The sequence below is a fragment of the Vicia villosa genome, linkage group LG2, assembly GCF_029867415.1.
Source record: "Vicia villosa cultivar HV-30 ecotype Madison, WI linkage group LG2, Vvil1.0, whole genome shotgun sequence".
Lineage (NCBI taxonomy): Eukaryota > Viridiplantae > Streptophyta > Magnoliopsida > Fabales > Fabaceae > Vicia > Vicia villosa.
In genome coordinates, this window is record NC_081181.1 from 91472262 (window position 1) to 91490642 (window position 18381).

An 18381-nucleotide genomic window follows, 5' to 3' on the forward strand; every position below is an offset into this window, starting at 1 on the left:
AAATCATTATGACATACCTATATTTTGATATAATCCATACTTATTGGCTACAATATCTCATTAGCCTCATAATTACAGTTCGACAACGTGTTAACTTTTAGAATCACATCTTTCAACATTTCGAGCTATTCAGTGAAACTATTTATTCACCCACCCGTTTTTCCTTCAAATTAGACAGTCTTCACACCGCTGATAATCATGAAAAATTTATGTACCCCAAATATAACGACTATTCCTTGTTGCTACAAAAAGTATCATACACATAGGTCCTCTTAAAATATTCTTCTCTAATATCACTGATCATATATTCTAGCCAATCCTACATATCATTATAACCTTCATCTTTGTATGAGGCAATTGGGGTTTTTGTCACTTTACCATGCCACGTCCATGTCGTGTAATATTGAAAAATTCCATCACAACGTAGATGATTCAATATTCCTTTCTTTCCATGTTTGTAAACACCGCATAAATTTATTTATAAAAATGAAGAGTGAAATGAGCAAACATAAGTCTAATTCTAAACTTAAATATGTCTGCATCAAATAACGTACAGTTATGTAATTAGGTAAAATTTTATTATCAAGTCAGGATGGCCGAGTGGTCTAAGGCGCCAGACTCAAGTTCTGGTCTTCGTGAGAGGGCGTGGGTTCAAATCCCACTTCTGACAAAAAAAAGTATTTTTCTCCAATTTACTATTATCTTCAAAAGGTGATGTTTAGAAAATTTATTTATGACCCATTAAATCAAACACGTAATGTTTTCCATAATATTATTTTTTTCTTCTTTCAAATGGTATTTCGGTGCCATTAAGAAATTTTAAGAACATATTTATCATAATATTGCTTTGTTTTTACAAAATAAATTAAGAGACTGAATGTAGAATCAAGAGATTGAGAACTCATAAAGGAGGTGAATATAGTTTCAATGAGTTTGCGCAATTATGTTAGAAAGAAGATATTAAGAATGCTGAATAATAGAAGTCAAGATATAATTTTCGTAGGTTTTCACTCAACATGTGCATACAAATTATTCTAGGAAAAACCCATAGATGTGAATTAGTTATATAAGCTAAAGCTTAGACTAAGTAGAGAGATAGCTAAGTACAAGGAAAGACTATAAGCATATGCTTCCATCAAAGGTCTATAAGTAATTTCAATAAGGTATATTCACCAATTCATAGGCTTGAAATCATAAGAATATTGCTTGCAATTGCAGCATACGATGGGTGGAAGATGCATTAGTTGGATACAAAATCTACTTTTCTCAATGAACCACTAAAGCGAGAGGTTTATATCAAGAAACCAATAGACTTTGAAATCAAATGGCAAGAAGAGAAGGTGTATAAGCTGAAAAGGTTATCTATGGATTGAAATAGACAACTAGAGCATGGAACAAACAAAGTGACAATTTTCTCATCAAGATGAGATTCAACAAAATGCATATCATAAAATATATTATATGTAAAGGATTCAAATGAGCATGATCAGATCATACTATGCATATTTATATATGATTTATTGGTCACATGATTAAACAAAGTTGAAATAACAAGATTCAAATCTATCACGAAGAATGAGTTTCAAATGTCTGACATAGGGAACTTGGTTTACTTCCTAGGGATGGAATTTATGAATAAAAAAGGTACACTTTTCTTGCATCAGAGGAAATATGCAGAAGAAAATTTAAAGAAATTTAAAATGAGTAATTATAATTCTGCAATCATTCCTATGGAGACATGCATAAAATGAAGAAGGAAACAATTGATGAGCTTGTTGATACAACCCCATATAAACAAATGAACACTAGCAAGAAAGCAATGCCATATGGCTACTCTTATTCAGATTGGAGAGGAGACCAAGATGGAAGAAAAAGTACATTAGGATATTTGTTCATGATTGAAGCAAATCCAATCTCATGGAGCTCTAAGAAGTAATGGATATTGGCTCTATCATACCGTGAAGTAGAATATATAGCAACTTTGCATGTAGATTGTCAAGCTCTTTGGATAGAAGTGTTATTGGAAGAATAAAAAATCATTGAAGTTGTGTAGATCAAATTGTTTGTTCATCTTTTTTTATTGCCAACCTCTACCTTGTATAGTTATCCCAACAGATAGACTTAAGTGGTGAAGAGAAAAAAAAATTTAAATCAAAGCAATCCAAAGATAAATATCTGTTCTAAAAAAATCGTAAATCATGTGTTTTCTATAGTCTATCTTGTATAAGTAAGTCATGGAGACCCTAAACTATGGTCATGTCTTATGAACTTCGTGATCGCACCCATTAACTTATAAAAATAGACAACAAACTCTAAAAATGGTTGGGATAGAGAGAACTACCTCAATCACACAATATCTTATTTTATAATTTAAAGGTGAAAATCTTACGCTAAATAACATCAAATCTTAAGGCACCTACTGAAAATATTCTAATAAAGATTTAAAATTAATAAAATACATAAATGACTAATCGAAACCACTCGTTTTTAATGACTAATCAAAGTATGACACAATATTTTTATCAACTCAATGTGAGATTCCTAACATTTTTTTTGCAATCAAGGACTTAAGAAATTTTTAAAGTACATAAATAAGAAAAACACTACATATTAACTCATCATTTTAAAGTCTTGCATGACTAATGTGTTTTACCAAGTTTGGAAAGCTAGAAACAGTAAAAGGCTTGATTCTAAAGGCCTACAGTGGAAGACTTGTATCATTGCCATTTTGTCCAGAGCTAGGTTGGTGGGTGATAACACGTCGTGTTGTTCGAATAACTCCATTACTAGCTTCTCATTTTTAAAAGGATTGTACATAGGTTTACATCCGTGTGTGTCGTTAGCTACGAGAGAGGTCTTATGGAATCCTCCTCCTAAGGGGTGGATTAAAGTTAAAGTGGATGGACTTGCTAGAGGATCACCTTCGATTATTGCGTGGGCGGGGGGGAATTTTTAGGGACAATAAGGCTACTCACTTGGGAATTTTTTGTGACTTCGTGGGGAAGGGAACTCGGTCATGGCAAAATTTCTAGCTGCTATAATGGCCATTGAGAAAGCTAATTGTTTGGGGGTGGAGAAAGCTTTGGTTGGAAATAGATTGTGTCTTGGTGGTTAATGATTTTTCCGACTCTAGCCTGATTCCTTGGAATATCAGATCTCGTTGGCTTTGTTGCTTGACCCTTACTCGTAATATCGAGTTCATGATCTCTCACGCCTATAGGGAAGCCAATTTTTGTGCTGATATTTTGGTGAATTTGGGTTTATCTACTCATTATTTTTCTTGGTTTAATTTTGTTCATTCTACATTAGTCAAAGAGTACCTTTTAGACAAGGAGGGTATCTCTAGGCTTAAGCTTTGTTAATTTGGAGTCTTGGCTTGGACCCCCTTGTGTATCTTATTCTCATCTTCTTTTTGATTTTATGAAATTTCCAATTTTAAAAAAAATGTATCTATTCATTTATAAAAGACTCAAACCTTTGTTTTTTTTTATTAAAAAAAAAAACAATGAAAGACTTCTAACTTATATTTCTTTTTTTTTTTTGTTTTGAAAAATCACTTTTAACTTATACTTTTATTGAAAAACCTCCTCCGTGGAATTGGATCAAGATTAATTGCGATAGTGTTTCATTAGGTTATCCTGGGCCTTCTGCTTATGGTGGTATTGTTAGAGACTTTGGCGGAAGATTTCTTGGTGATTTTGCTAATTTTATAGGTGTTTCTAACTCTCTCATTGTCGAACTCACTAGTGCTATGTTAGCTGTTGAGTTCGCCCATGAGAGGCTTGGAGTAAGAGTTGGTTAGAATCTGACTCTTTAGTTGTGGTTCGTGCTTTCTCTCCTCCTTTCATAGTGCCTGGACAAATTCGTACTAGATGAATCAATTGTGTTATTATTACCGAAAGTATTTCTTTTTTGACTTCTCGTATTTTCATAAAAATGAATAACTGTGCAGACTCTTTGGCAAATACTGATCTAATGGTTACTAAATATACTAACTATAATTGCATTCCTATTTTTTATGAGAGCTGATTTTATAAAGAATATGCGAGATTTGTCTTTCTTTAAATTCATTTCTCCTTAAGAGAGTTTTGCTATAATCCCCTTCTCTTATTTTTTTTCTTTCGTTTATTGAAATCTTATTAAAAAAGAAAAGCTTATTATAATAAGTAATAAAACTTTGTACATTTTCTACTTTAAAGATATCTAAGCCTAATCATCTTATACCCCCTTTAAAGAAAATGATGACATGGACATAAGAGTGTGGAGGTGACACAAAAGAAATGGTCCCAAAGATGTTATTTTCGAATTGCAACTCTTCACGAGGTCGATGAGTCCCATCCTTTAAAAAAAATTGTATAAGTAATAAATATGATTTTGCTATTATTATTGTCCAATAAATCCCATTTTTTCTGTCAAAGCAACATATGTATTTCACGTGGATGATTGAATCAAAATGTGTCCTACCAATTTATTGAAGACCTACATAGTTTAGTTATTTCAATTTTAGACAATGATTTTATCATCACAAGTAAATGAAATGCAAGACATGTGTTATCTACATTTATTAGAGTTTGACCTAACTCATTCTTATAAAACCGGTTGGAAATGTGAGGAGTGTCACTCTATTTAAACTCTTTCAATGCTCTATCTCCAACCAATGTTGGACTTTAAGATCTTCCTAATACACCTCCTCACGCCCAGTATTCTCTTTGGGCTTGGTGCGTGGATATTAATGGTGGGCGGTCCATGGTCCGATCGATAGGTTCTGATATCATATTAGAGTTTGACCTAACTCATCCTTACAAAACCGGTTGGTAAGATGAAGAGTGTCACTCTATTTAAACTCTTTCAATGCTCTATCTCCAACCAATGTGAGACTTTAGAATCTTTCCAATAACATCATTATCACAACCGCAAGGGTCACTACAACATTTATTATCTCTGGCAACACTTTTTTAGCCAACATGTCAAAATTGTTGCCTAAAACATATTTACGGCAACGCTTCTTTCAACAAATTATACGTGTTCCTTAAACTCTCTATGGCAACGATTTTGAAGTGTACTTATATTATTGAATTTTCAACGTTTAATAAGCGATCCCTTAAATACATTTGGGAACAATTTTTAATTGTTCTATTATTTTTAACAACATACAACAACTTTTAAGTATCGTATAAAAATTTAAGATTAATGAAAATTTTGGGAATAATCTTCCTTTCAAGTATACACAAATTTATTTACGAATAATTTTAATAAAAAAAATAGTTTTACTTAATTAATACTATATAATAATAACAATAACAATAATCTATTAATAAATAAATAATTTAGGTGTTGCATAGTTATTCATATAATTGTTATTATCATATATTAATTTAAAAGTGTAATAGTAACAACAAAAGTAATAAAAATAAATAATAATAATAATAATAATAATAATAATTAGAGTTTAAAGGTAGTGCACTGACAGTGTAAACAAACTTTACACATACATTCAATCAAAATCCTTACACTTGCCATGTCATATTAATTTTTTAAAATTAAAATTGTGTTTTAATTGGATGCATGGTTGTGATTGGTTGACAGTGTAAAAATATTTTACACTGTCAGTGCATATCCCTTTTTCTCTAATAATAATTATTATTATTATTATTATTATTATTATTATTATTATTATTATTATTATTATTATTATTATTATTATTATTATTATTATTATTATTATTATTATTATTATTATTATTATTATTATTATTATTATATAACAAAATTACTGTACTTAAATAAAAAGCAATTCTTTCATTATTAAGTGCTAATCGACAATCGTTACCCTTCCATTTTCAATGGACACGAACCTCTTGAAGTTCTCGCGAGCGCTATACCCTCCATGCCCAAATTGGCTTCCCCTTCCAAATCAATTTTCCAGGTTTTGTGTTTACTTTTGCCATTTCAATTTCACTTTTACTTTCGCATTTCATTTTTGTTTCGCTTTAGAACCAAAACACAATCCATGTATGTCTTCATCTTAAAACCTAAAAAAAAGATTTTTACCTTCAAAATCCAAATCAATTTTTATTTTCACCTCAAAAGCAGAATTAATTTCCATCCTCAAAACCCAATCGATTTCGATTTTCAACACTGAAAATGATTTCCTTCCTCAAAACCCAAATCAGATTTGGACTTTCTTTCACTACCAAAATCGAAATTGATTTCTCTGATAACTGAGATCGAAATGTTCTTATTTTTGTTTCAAAATCGACGAGATTGAGATTGAGATCTGCACTCTTCTTTCTTTTTGTTATCTCTCATCCCAACTCTGGTAAACAAAGAAACCCTTTCATTTTTTAATTATACGAATTATATCATTTTAGTTAATATTTTTCTATTGATTTGTAGGCTGGAAGAGTGAATAGTTGCTCCTATGTATCTAGGATTAAGCTCGTTTGAAAGTATTTCGTTGCTCCTCTGTATTTGAGTTTTTCTTCTTTAATGCATTTTAGAATTCCTATAGGATGTGTGAAGGGTTTAGTTGTTGAAAGTGACCGAACTAGAGTTAGTTTTGACTTATTTAATTTTCTTGTCCAAGATTGAATGTAGTTACAGAATATGGTCATGAATAATAATAGTTCATTTTTAAAGAAATAAAGACTTGCTGCTTAGAGTAAATTGTGAAGGATGGTTTTTGAAACAAAAGGATTAATATATATATATATATATATATATATATATATATATATATATATATATATATATATATATATATATATATATATATATATATATATATATATATATATATATATATATATATATTACTAATGAATATTCAATTGGAAAAAAGAATTGTACATTGAAATTACAAACTTTAATTTCATTCTGAAATTGCAGTACCAAGACTTATTTCCCATTTGTGGTGTTAGAAGAGTGACTATATCATTAAGTTTTTAATTATTAGGTGAGTTTTACAAGAGGGTAAAGCTTAATTTAGGAGAGGAGTGTGTAACATTCCTGTTTATGAGTAATCTTATGTATAAGCATTATAAAAGTAACACCACATAAAAGTTTTGATTCCTCATTAATGTTAACTTTTATGTTGGGAAATTAACACCACTAATTTTTAACTTTGATTATGACCACCATGTAGGTTCTCAAGTTTAAGTGTATCATTTCATAAACTTGTTTGATTTGCACAAGTGGAGGATGCATAATTGGTGTCTATCACAAATATTTGCAAAAGGTATATGCTTATAAAAATATATATGTTGCTAAATGCTTCTAGTTATCTTTTGTTGTTTCAGTTTTATACCCCTCCCCAAAATCTCTATGTTGCCCCTTCTAATGGTTTAGTAATTTAGAATTCAAACATATTTTTTATTGCTTTGATTGTTTATTGAAAACGAATAAAAACAAGGTGGCTTTTTTGTAATTTAAAGTAAAAATAAGAAATGAAAATAGAAAAAAATATCTAAAACCAAACAACCCCTTAGATTTGTTATCCAAAACTTTGTTTTTGTATCTCTAATTGTGATGTTTGATTCTAATGAGCAATGTGTCAACACTAGATATTTTATTTGATTCTAATGAGGAAATGAGAGAGAAAAGGTTTAGATCTTAATGTTGAACCTCTTGCATCAAGTCCACTTTTTGTTTCTAGTGTGCAGGTCCTAGTTGAGGAGTATGCAAAGATCCACATGACTAGCAGTATCTAAAAGAGGAAGGAGCATGATGATGGGTGGGGTGACCACACCAACCGGTTGATGTATACTCATTATTAGAGCAATTGGATTTATTGCACTTCAAGTTACAAACCGACTTACACTCTTGTCTATAGTTATGAGTTTATAATTTTTGTGCTTGACAAACTCAACATTATATTAATTTGAAGAATCTTGTGTATAAACTCAACTATTTATTATTAAATTTTAATTTATGTATTGCATTACTTAATTTAAAGAATCTTGTGTATAAGTTCAACTCTTGTTGTTGATGTACAATAAAGTACTCAACATGAATTGAGCCCTGCTATTGTCTTTATTTTCATGTAGAAAATAATTTATCAATTATTGGGCACAGTTGAATGGTGGCTATTGTAGATAGTTCTCAAAAATCTATTTTACTCTAAGGCAACGTTTTATGATTGTTGGTGCTATTGGAGACAATTAAGAAGCGTTGCCTTAAGGTCCCAGAAAAAACGTCCCCTATTCCAATATTTTAGGCGACGTTTCTGAATAGTGTGCCCAAAGAGAAAAACAAATGTCCCCTTAGGTAATAGGCAACGCTCGCAAAGAAGACACTTGAAAATTGTTGCCTTTACTTATAAGCAACGATTTTCATAACTCTAGCAACATTTTTTCAACGTTGCAAGAGACGATAAATGTTGTAGTGGGTTGGAGATATCCACAATAATAATAGTACTCATCATAAAGGTCACTTTCTAATGTTTTTTCATAGATAAGAAGTAAACATATACCAACAAGAGAACAAAGGCTGCAAATTAGTTGAAGGAATTATGGTGATAGAATCACTTATGAATTTTTCTCCCTACACTATTTGTCCCTTGTGCCCTTCTTGTCTCTCTTGTTTTCAACAGTAGCATATGAACATCGTAGTCTCTTCATGGTGCCAAAAATTAGTTAATGTCAATGGCTTTTTAAATAGTGTTCACACCGACGTATCAATAATAGAGAGTTGGAAACAAATTAAGTTTCATGTAAAATCTTTACTATAGTTGCCAAATGGATCCAGCAGGGTGTTTCTCTCTAGTGACTTTGTTTACTATTTGTTGGAAAAAGCGAAACAAACGTTTATTTTTAATGAAGGGGGAGAGTTTGAGTCTACTGGTTCAAACTCTTTCACTCGGAGCCACTCCAATCAAAATTATATTTAGTAAAATATGTTTTATTATTGAATGATAACATCTCTTGATCTCTTATTTTTTATATTGTATTTTAATTTCTCTTACATAGCATTGATATCACCAATATTTGAAGGTGGAAAAAAAAAATATAACAAATGTGTGGTTTGAATTGGGTTGACCAATTTAAAATGTTTTGGGTTTGTTTCAAATGAAACTCAAGTCAATTATAAATATTAAAAGATAAGTGAGACTACATTGTTTATACTGACTCACCCTTTTAACTCAAAGTTACGTCGAATCCCTTCACACTGAAATATTTTCACTATATTCAAATAGATTACAAGATCACTACGATATATATATTTTTATTATCAAATTGATCTATATTTTAGATTTTCAAACATAAATAACAAATCTCAATTGGATCTCTTTGTCGTTTTAATGAATCAAACTAACACTTAACCCTTTGAAAAGTACAATAAAATAAATGAATACATGGTGGAGTTTAGAAATATCACTCGAAAGAGGATGCAAACAACTCCAAGTATAAGTATGAGGGATTTCATCTATCAATAGAAATCGTATACAATGAAATTACTTGGTTGTTTCTTTGTTGATTTTCAGAAGAGGTTATTCACTAGATGTTTTTATTTCCTTTTCTTCTCAGGTTGATTCTCAAATGTTTATTCAAATATTCACAGTGTTGTCTGTTTTATTTGTTTGTTAACTATTGAATAAAACAATAACAAGTAGAGTCTTTGTATAACTTCTTTTCTTGATGATCGTTGAGTGATATTGAGCTTTTGGTAAAAGAGATGTTGTGATCTATGACCTCTGTTAGAAAATGAATTTAAACCGAATGGAATCGAGGCTAGAATCGTGAACGAAATCACTTTCCTTATAAGTATTTCAAGCACTCTCAATATGTCTTAGAGTTGGAACGCAGGAATACACAGGATAATTCAGCCTTTTATCGAGTTTGCGTAAGACCGACGAAAACTCGGATGTAGCGAAGAGTGTCTGGAATTTTAGTGAAGATGATAGGCTTTTCAGATATCAATTTTATTATTAATTTCTGAATCCAGAATGAGGTTTTTATAGGCCACTTTAGTATTGTTTCATAAGGTAGCGACCCTTGGCGAAACAATTCCTTTTTTTAAGAGTTAAAATGCTTGGCCTATTGCAACATTTACCAAGAGTTGCATGTTTTCATTCTGCAACACTTCACGAAGTGTTGCCTATTTCTGATTCAAACTACAATAGCCAATTGCAACACTTCACGAAGTGTTGCCTACTTTCATATTCAGAATACAAACTTCACATAGATATTTTCTTGTCATTTTAGAACACACCCATGGTGATTAAATATTATTAAATATTAATAATTTCCAACAATCCCCCACTTGTTCTAATAATGACAAGATCAATTCCAGAAAAAAAGGAAACAAAGTATGTTAATACAGTTAAGTATCTTTCGATTTTAAACTTAATCTTAGTAAGGATAACGCAAAGTCTAATCAGAATATTAGGTAGCAATGCTTTTAAACCATTAATCCATATGATTATACCGGCGTTACGTTACAAACATTCTTTAAGGGTTCTTCACCTACATTTCTCGCCTAGCACATATTTATGGTCATATGCTATCCTGTTTCATGAATTTTTCATGAGAGAAACTCCAACTCTCACTTTGAGACGGCACCATCTCGAAATTCACATAGGTGAAGTTCATATTGTGTCATTTTCCATGAGACACGTACCCTCGGTATTGAACTTCATTAAGAGTTTAAAAGAAAACTGAACCCTCATTTTTAAAGGTCAACATTATCACGAAATATTTGACAATTATCCAAATCAACGACTTGTTGTTACCCATTGAAAATCTTGAGGTTAATGTTCTGTTAACGTAAGATTGGGTTGCCGCCGCTGTCGGAACTCTTACTCAAGGAGTTTCAACCTCATACCTCTCGAGGTTGTTTTTACTAAGTCTCTGGCCAATGGCTTAGTAAATGAATTTCCCAAATTATAGATCGATCGTATATATGCGAGTAAATGATTACATCTTTAATCAATTTTCTCACGAATGTCTAAGGCCTCAGTGCCCAAACTTTCCATTTTACACTTATCTGAATTCTCTTGCTAAATTGGCTTGACTAACACATTGTGTTAACACCTTTGAAACATTGTATTTAGCCAATGGAACTTCTGACAGAAGGTCCATCAACCATTTAACTTCTTTGACCAGTGGAAGCGAGATCCACACACCATGGCTCCATGGTCTAGAGACTGATGCATGTTTGTTTCTTGCTCTTCCAAAAAATCTCACCTCCAACTAGAGTAAATATCAACTCAGTTATAAATTTATGATCTCCAACACTCGATATCCAACTCATATTGGTATATCCTTCTATTATGGCAGGAAACCTACCATAATGGAGGTCAATATTTGGTTTTAAAGGATAATCAAAATCCTTGTGATGTCCTTCGAATGCTCACCATTTGGATTTCTAGTAAATCTACTCATTTACTATTTACAACTGTTATATTGCATATAGTACATTGCATTTAGAAAACCAATTTCACTTGTGTATTCTAATATAGCCATAACTCTTCCATCATCATTTTGACACTAAGATCAAATTGAATATTCACTTTTTGAAACGTGACAATTTGAACTTATCAAGAACTTTCTCAACAAAGTGTATTTGACTAAGTTCATAACCCCCACTATTTTCGCATTACTTTAATCCCAAAAAAAGTGTCCACTATTTCAAGATTTTCCATCTTGAATGTGGAAGCTAGAAACGCCTTTGTTTCTAATATTCCATTCATCTCGTTGCTAATGATTAGCATGTAATCAACGAAGTATCACACTATTCTCACACAACTTTGTGTACAAACACTTGTCAGAAGGATTAGATAAAGAAGATTTTTAGATAATCATGCATGATGATGCAAGAAGGTTTTAGATGAAGTGAGAGATAAAATTATGAACAATTTAAAATAGTATAATAAAAACTGCAATGAGTACCTTGGTTATGTTCACTTCTCTCGAATCTTCACTTTAATTTCTATGTTAAAACTTCTTGGTCAACTTCATCATTGACAAGCATGACACTTTTGATCCTTTTCTTCTTTGATAAAGTTTGTCTTCATCAAAACTAGATATAAGATATTCTTCACAATCTCCCCCTTTTTGATGATGACAAACTCTTTGAATTCTTGTTTTGATAAGAATTAAAAGTCTCCCCCTAAGTTGTGTGTCTCCCTTTTAATTTAGGAATCTTGTAATAATAGAATCAAACTTTTGGTGCCTTTGGTTCGGTGCATATTTTATTCCAAACAAAGATTTGACAAACTTGCACATCTTTTGTTAATTACCAAGAAGCATATAACCTTCTGGTTTCCCAATGTAAATCTCATCGTCGAGATCTCCATTTAGGAATGTTGTCTTGACATCCATTTGATGAACTATATAAAGTTATTAAGGAAATTAATCTCCTCGTCGAGATCTCCATTTAGGAATGTCGTCTTGACATCCATTTGATGAACTATAAAGTCATTAAGGAAATTAATACTAACGAAACTCTAATTTTCGTTGTGCTTGTTACTAGTGCATATGTGTCGAAATAATTAACATTGTCATTTTATCTAAAACCCTTGGTTACTAATATATGCTTGTAGGTGTTTAGTGTACCATCACTGTGATACTTCCTTCTAAACACCCACTTGCAGCCAATTAAGTATGGTTTGACTTTTTTTTTGGATCCATCTCATCTTGGATATCATCCTTCCAAAAGAAGTCCCTTGAAGTTACTTCTTCATTGTAATTCTTAGGATCATCTTCCACTTGAAGAGTAATAGGAATATTACGAACAAAATTCTCACTATTTTCTTTTACTAGATAAAAGAAATATGTCAACAATCAATTTTGTTTTGTCCTAGATCATTAGCCTTTGAGACTTTCTGCTTATTCTAAGTTCGATTTGTTTTTCAACAATCATTGACGAACTTTCGGGTTGTGTTTCAACAATCCGCGGAGAACCTTCCTCACGAGGTTCTTATTTGTAGAAATCTCAAATTCCTTATCCTCTACGATAAGGTTCTCAAAATTCTTCATCTCAAAATTCAATAGTTATATTAGACTCCAAATTTAGAGGTCTATATAAGTTATGATCCATCTTTGAATAATCTTTATATGTTTTACAATAATAAGTCTTATTAAGCACAAACTTATTATTTACATAACATCCACATCAAGGTTCAACTACTTAATTTATAATCATTACTTTGATGATTATTTTATTCTTTGACTGAGATATTGACCAAGAATGTTTATGAAGGTTCGAAACTCTATAATATATCATTGATATAAATTATCTTTCTCATGCAATTTTAATTAAAACGATGCATTGGTCAAATTTTAAAATGTACCCGGACTTAATAAAATCCTTTTGTAAATTCCGAATTTATATCACTGATTCTTCTTGTGTTCTTGATTTAAATTTTTCAATCATCTCTCCGTTCTTCTTTTTGATACTTGAAACTGAAGCCTCCATAACCATTTAAAATACTTATAAGATTGTTAGAAAATGAATTTAAACCGAATGGAATCGAGGCTAGAATTGTGAACGAAATCACTTTCCTTATAAGTATTTCAAGCACTCTCAATATGTCTTAGAGTTGGAACGCAGGAATACCCAGGATAATTCAGCCTTTTATCGAGTTTGCGTAAGACCGACGAAAACTCGGATGTAGCGAAGATTGTCTGGAATTTTAGTGAAGATGATAGGCTTTTCAGATATCAATTTTATTATTAATTTCTGAATCTAGAATGAGGTTTTTATAGGCCACTTTAGTATTGTTTCATAAGGTAGCGACCCTTTGCGAAACAATTCCTTTTTTCCAAAAGTTACAATGCTTGGCCTATTGCAACATTTACCAAGAGCAGGGCCGGCCCTGGCGGGAAGCAGGCCCATAGCCCAGGGCCTCAAAAAAATAGGGCCTCAAATTGTTAGTTATGGGCCTTATAAATTATATATTAAAGTTAATAATACAATTTGAGATGAATTATCTGCAAGTGAGTGACTGTAGCCTAGCGAATGAGCACCATTTTATGTATTGGAAAGGACTTGAGTTCAAGTCCTGGCTGCTGCACAATTTTGTTTGTTGTTTTTTGTCTTTTTGCGTAACAGTGATATTCTATTTAATCTCCATCTTTATTGCCATTGATTTTGTTACCTTATACACTTCTTAATCTCCATCTTTATTGCCATTGATTTTGTTACCTTATACACTTTTTTTTGTTTTGTTTTTTTTTTTCAAAAAGTAATAAATTTTAATATTAATATATACAGATAAATATTAACCAAATAAATCTTTATAATTTTTTTTTGTTGGTGGTGCTATTTACAATTTAAATAGGTGATCTTATTTTTTTTTAAATTATATTATTTATTAGGGATATTTTTATTTTTTGCCCTGGGCCTCCAAAATGTCGGGACCGACCCTGACCAAGAGTTGCATATTTTCATTCTGCAACACTTCACAAAGTGTTGCCTATTTCTGATTCAAACTACAACAGCCAATTGCAACACTTCACGAAGTGTTGCCTACTTTCATATTCAGAATACAAACTTCACATAGATATTTTCTTGTCATTTTGGAACACACCCATGGTGATTAAATATTAATAATTTCCAACAACCTCTTCACACCAGTCTATTATGTGTCTTTGTGCTTATAACAGATCTTGTCGTACATGACATTGTATCTTTTCTAACGTGTACTAATGTATCTTGTGTACAATTGCTTAATTGTCTCCAATTTGAATGTTGAGAGCAAAGAAAAAACTAAGTTATTCTTTCCAAGAAAAAGATATATTAAAGGTTTCCAAAGAAACAAACTGATAAAGGATAAAAAAATTGACCTTCCTTTAGAGGGTGACAATAGTTGACATTTAAGCTTGGAGTTGACCAGAGAAATTCAAGGACTGCTTTAGTAAAAATGATAGCGTTAAACATGTGCTAGCAAGTACAAGAGAAAATCTACAAAGATGTTCGCCCATAGGGTGCTCAAAAGATGTAATTAAAGATACTTGATGGTCAATGCTTAAGATGATCAGTGCCACGACATCTCGAAATTAGGGTCGTTTCAAATTGAAGGTTAATTAAGTGACCAGTAATGGAGGAGTTATACTTGTCAAGAGTGTCATCTAAGACATGTTGATATACTATTTTGTTACCTATTCTTGACCTATTAACCTCCTCAATACCATTGACAAATGGATAATATATAAGTTTCATAAGGACTTGTGATATTAATAAGGACTTGTGATATTAATAGTAGAAAATTTGTCACTATGGCTTGACATAAGGTTTATACTTTTACTATTAAGGAGTTTTGGATATTAGGTCCCCTCAAAGACAACAATGAAGTGGCAAGATTACGATTGGGTAGGGAGTTCCTTATTTCCTAAAACCAATGATATATTAAATACTATTTGATTTTGTAGGAAATTTTTTAGGTTTCAAGATAAGAAAATAGATTGAAAATCTACTATCAAGTCTATTATATCTAATTTTCCCTCCATTGAAATTATTCAAACATTTTTACTGTTTCTAATTCTTATATCTTTTGATGTGAAGATTAATTCTCCCAAGGTTCCTATAATCAAAGGGATCACGTGCCATCCTTCTATAATATTTTGGATAAAATACAACTCAGTTGGAACAACTCATTATCGTCATTGAATTTGTGATTTTTATATCTTTTGATGTAAAGATTAATTCTCCCAAGACTCCTATAATTAGAGAGATCATGTGCCACCCCTTCTATAATATATTGGATAAAATGCAACTCAGGTGGAACAACTGATCATTATCGTCATGGAGTTGCAGTCTATAGAGGTGTTTTCGTATACTATCAAGCTAACTTTTGAGGTTTTTGTTGAAAATGTGATGTCTCCCTCGCTTGTAGTCCTAAATTATTAGGCATGTTGTTGCTCCCGCCTTCTCAAAACTCCCAACGACATTTACTTTTATCTTCATCATCATGTTAAGTTGATGGAACTATTTTAACTATTAAAATTACTTTCGATAAATATTTGCATAATCTATATGGCTAAAAATTAATACACCTTATTAATAATTAATATGATTATACTATGAAGCATAGATTTTGACAGAGACACTAAGACACGACATGACACAGAAACTTCGACACTGGTAATGTCAAAAGCATAGGCCACTGACACGGCTACACTTTATTTATCTAGAATTTAAAATATCCTAATCAAAATTATTGTCTTTTAAATTTTCATTGATAACATTGTTTCAATACATGTATAACCTTTTTAGATGATTCAGAGATTTGTCATAAAAATATATAAGGTGTGTAAAACAAATTCTTTTCTAAACACTTGTCTAAATTGTCCGACGACAAGTATTGTATGAAGGTTAAACGTGTCTCAGACACCGATTTAAAGAGTGTCGAAGCCAAGAAAATAAATTATTTATTTGATGACACTTGTCTAACTTTTCTGACATTTCTCTGACTTTTCCAACACGTATCATACGAGTGTCATATAAATATTAAAAAAGCGACGCGTATCGGACACTGTGACACGCCTGCTCTTAAAAATATCTGTAATTTATAACTTATATGCAACAATACAGAGCAACTAAATCCAACATTCATACATTTTATTCGTATTAAATCCCAAAGTTGGTGTCCACCAAAAACCCTGCCTGTTAAATAAACATCTAAGGTATAAAACAAATATTTCAACAAAGAGAAATTACACCAAGAAAAAAAAAACAGAAATGATATTCATACACTTTAGTTTACAACTACACCGTATTTTTATACAGTTTGTTTGATTTTATTTATATTTAATAATCACTCTTCACTTTTTCCAATACAAAAGTACTCATGCATTGCTGTATTTGACATGGTGTAACTACATAGTGTAAGAATAGAGTGTAAGGATAGCAACACTAAAAAAAAAATAGAATGCTCAATCAGGCACCATACATTTCTAGGTGTCCCCTACTTACAAAAACAATAATATTCTCCTCTTTACCCAAAGATCATTTTCCTGAAATGAGAAAAAATAAAAAAAATTAATTCTCCAAGCATTAATTTATGCTAATATTCAATACTAAATTTACACAAACATTAAAATAGAAGTAAAATAAAATAAAAGTATAGCCATATGTACCTATTGATTTTTTGCAGTGAAGAACTGCTTCATAAATTGAGTTATCATGAAAATCACCAATTGAAGATGCTATCTGTGAACTGCTTCTCAAACTTTTAACTTGCCAATCTATTTCATCCATATCATCAACTCTCACTTTAATGCTTTTCCTTGACCTCTCCACTTTCTGCCTTAATTGGTTAACATACCTAAAAAATTGTACCAAAGTTCTCCATGTTGATTTTCTCAACCTTATAAGAAAACCATGATGAGTTTTCACATTTCTTGAAGAAAAATTGCTAGAAGAAAAAGAAGCACCAATCTTTGTATTTTGAATAGATTCTTGAGTATAAGGGTCAACAAAAAATGGCATAAGAAAGCCATTGGAGAAAATCTCATCAGCATGAACAAGTACAAGATTTGATTGAGAGATACAAGTATCAAAATTGAAGCTTTGGCCATTATTTGAGGTACTATCTTCATAGAAACTTGTAATAGAGACTCTATGAGGATCATCATCAAGATAATCCAAAGATAAATTATTAGAGTTTGATAACCAACTATATGAAAAACTATCACTAGCAAGAGGCAATGAGGTTTCCATATTGCAATGCTTAGTGCAAAGGATGAGTTATATGAATTAATATAAAAACTTATATACTAGTAAGGACAAAGTTTTTTTTAGAAGCAACAAAGAAAGAATAATAGTAGGTTGTATTTGATTTATGTTTTAAAAATTAAGTTTTGGAATTAATAGTTTTGGAATCTTAATTAAAAAAAATTTATTTCCACAAATATTTTTATGTAAAGAAAAAGTTTTAGAAATATTTATTAAAATGTTATCTAGTTTAAATTTACAAGCTAAATCTAAAAGCTAAAAAAAAATGGTAGAGAAAAAGTTAGTTATTGATAAAAATGGTATAAAATTGTTTATTCATCTTATTTAATTTTAGAAATAATTTTTTCAGGAACTTTCGTGGTAACCTTGAAACATATCTTTAATATCAATCAACATCAATTCAAAATCATCTCATTTGTTAAAGAGAATGATAAAAATTAACGGTTTTTATGAAGTTTTCTAAAACGTTAGTTTTTATGTATTTTGTTGACCTGTCAAACGATTTTAGATTGATTTTAAATGTTATAGACATAATCTATATAATAATATCTTTCAATTCAACGGTAAATTTTGTTATATAAACATGTGGTAAATAGTTACCGGAGATGTCATGCAGGGCCGTCACAATTTTCTGGAGGCCCTGTATAATGTAGTCATAGTTTAATCATGACAAAATAATTAGAGACTCTATTTAACTCCATTTTA

General features: G+C 30.9%; 1 protein-coding gene, 1 long non-coding RNA gene and 1 other non-coding gene across 4 annotated transcripts; 2 read left to right on the forward strand and 1 right to left on the reverse strand.

Moving 5' to 3' along the window:
* The first annotated feature begins 586 nt into the window (after nt 1–586).
* Nucleotides 587–670, forward strand: TRNAL-CAA (transfer RNA leucine (anticodon CAA)). Its single transcript has one exon. It is a non-coding gene; the product is annotated as a tRNA-Leu (tRNA).
* A 5147-nt stretch (nt 671–5817) lies between these two features.
* LOC131646412 (uncharacterized) lies at nt 5818–7934 on the forward strand. 2 transcript variants are annotated; one of them, XR_009297479.1, is made up of 4 exons: nt 5823–5926; nt 6397–6449; nt 7145–7237; nt 7655–7934. It is a non-coding gene; the product is annotated as an uncharacterized LOC131646412 (long non-coding RNA). The 2 variants fall into 2 exon arrangements; XR_009297478.1 differs by lacking the exon at nt 6397–6449 and having other exon boundaries at nt 5818–5926.
* Nucleotides 7935–16722: 8788 nt separating this feature from the next.
* On the reverse strand, nt 16723–17690 carry LOC131646413 (probable membrane-associated kinase regulator 6). The gene is made up of 2 exons (XM_058916447.1): nt 17079–17690; nt 16723–16955 (listed from the first exon to the last, which is right to left on the reverse strand). The coding sequence occupies exons 1-2, from the start codon at nt 17659–17661 to the stop codon at nt 16948–16950; spliced, it is 591 nt and encodes a 196-aa protein (XP_058772430.1). The 5' UTR covers nt 17662–17690; the 3' UTR covers nt 16723–16947.
* Nucleotides 17691–18381: the final 691 nt, after the last annotated feature.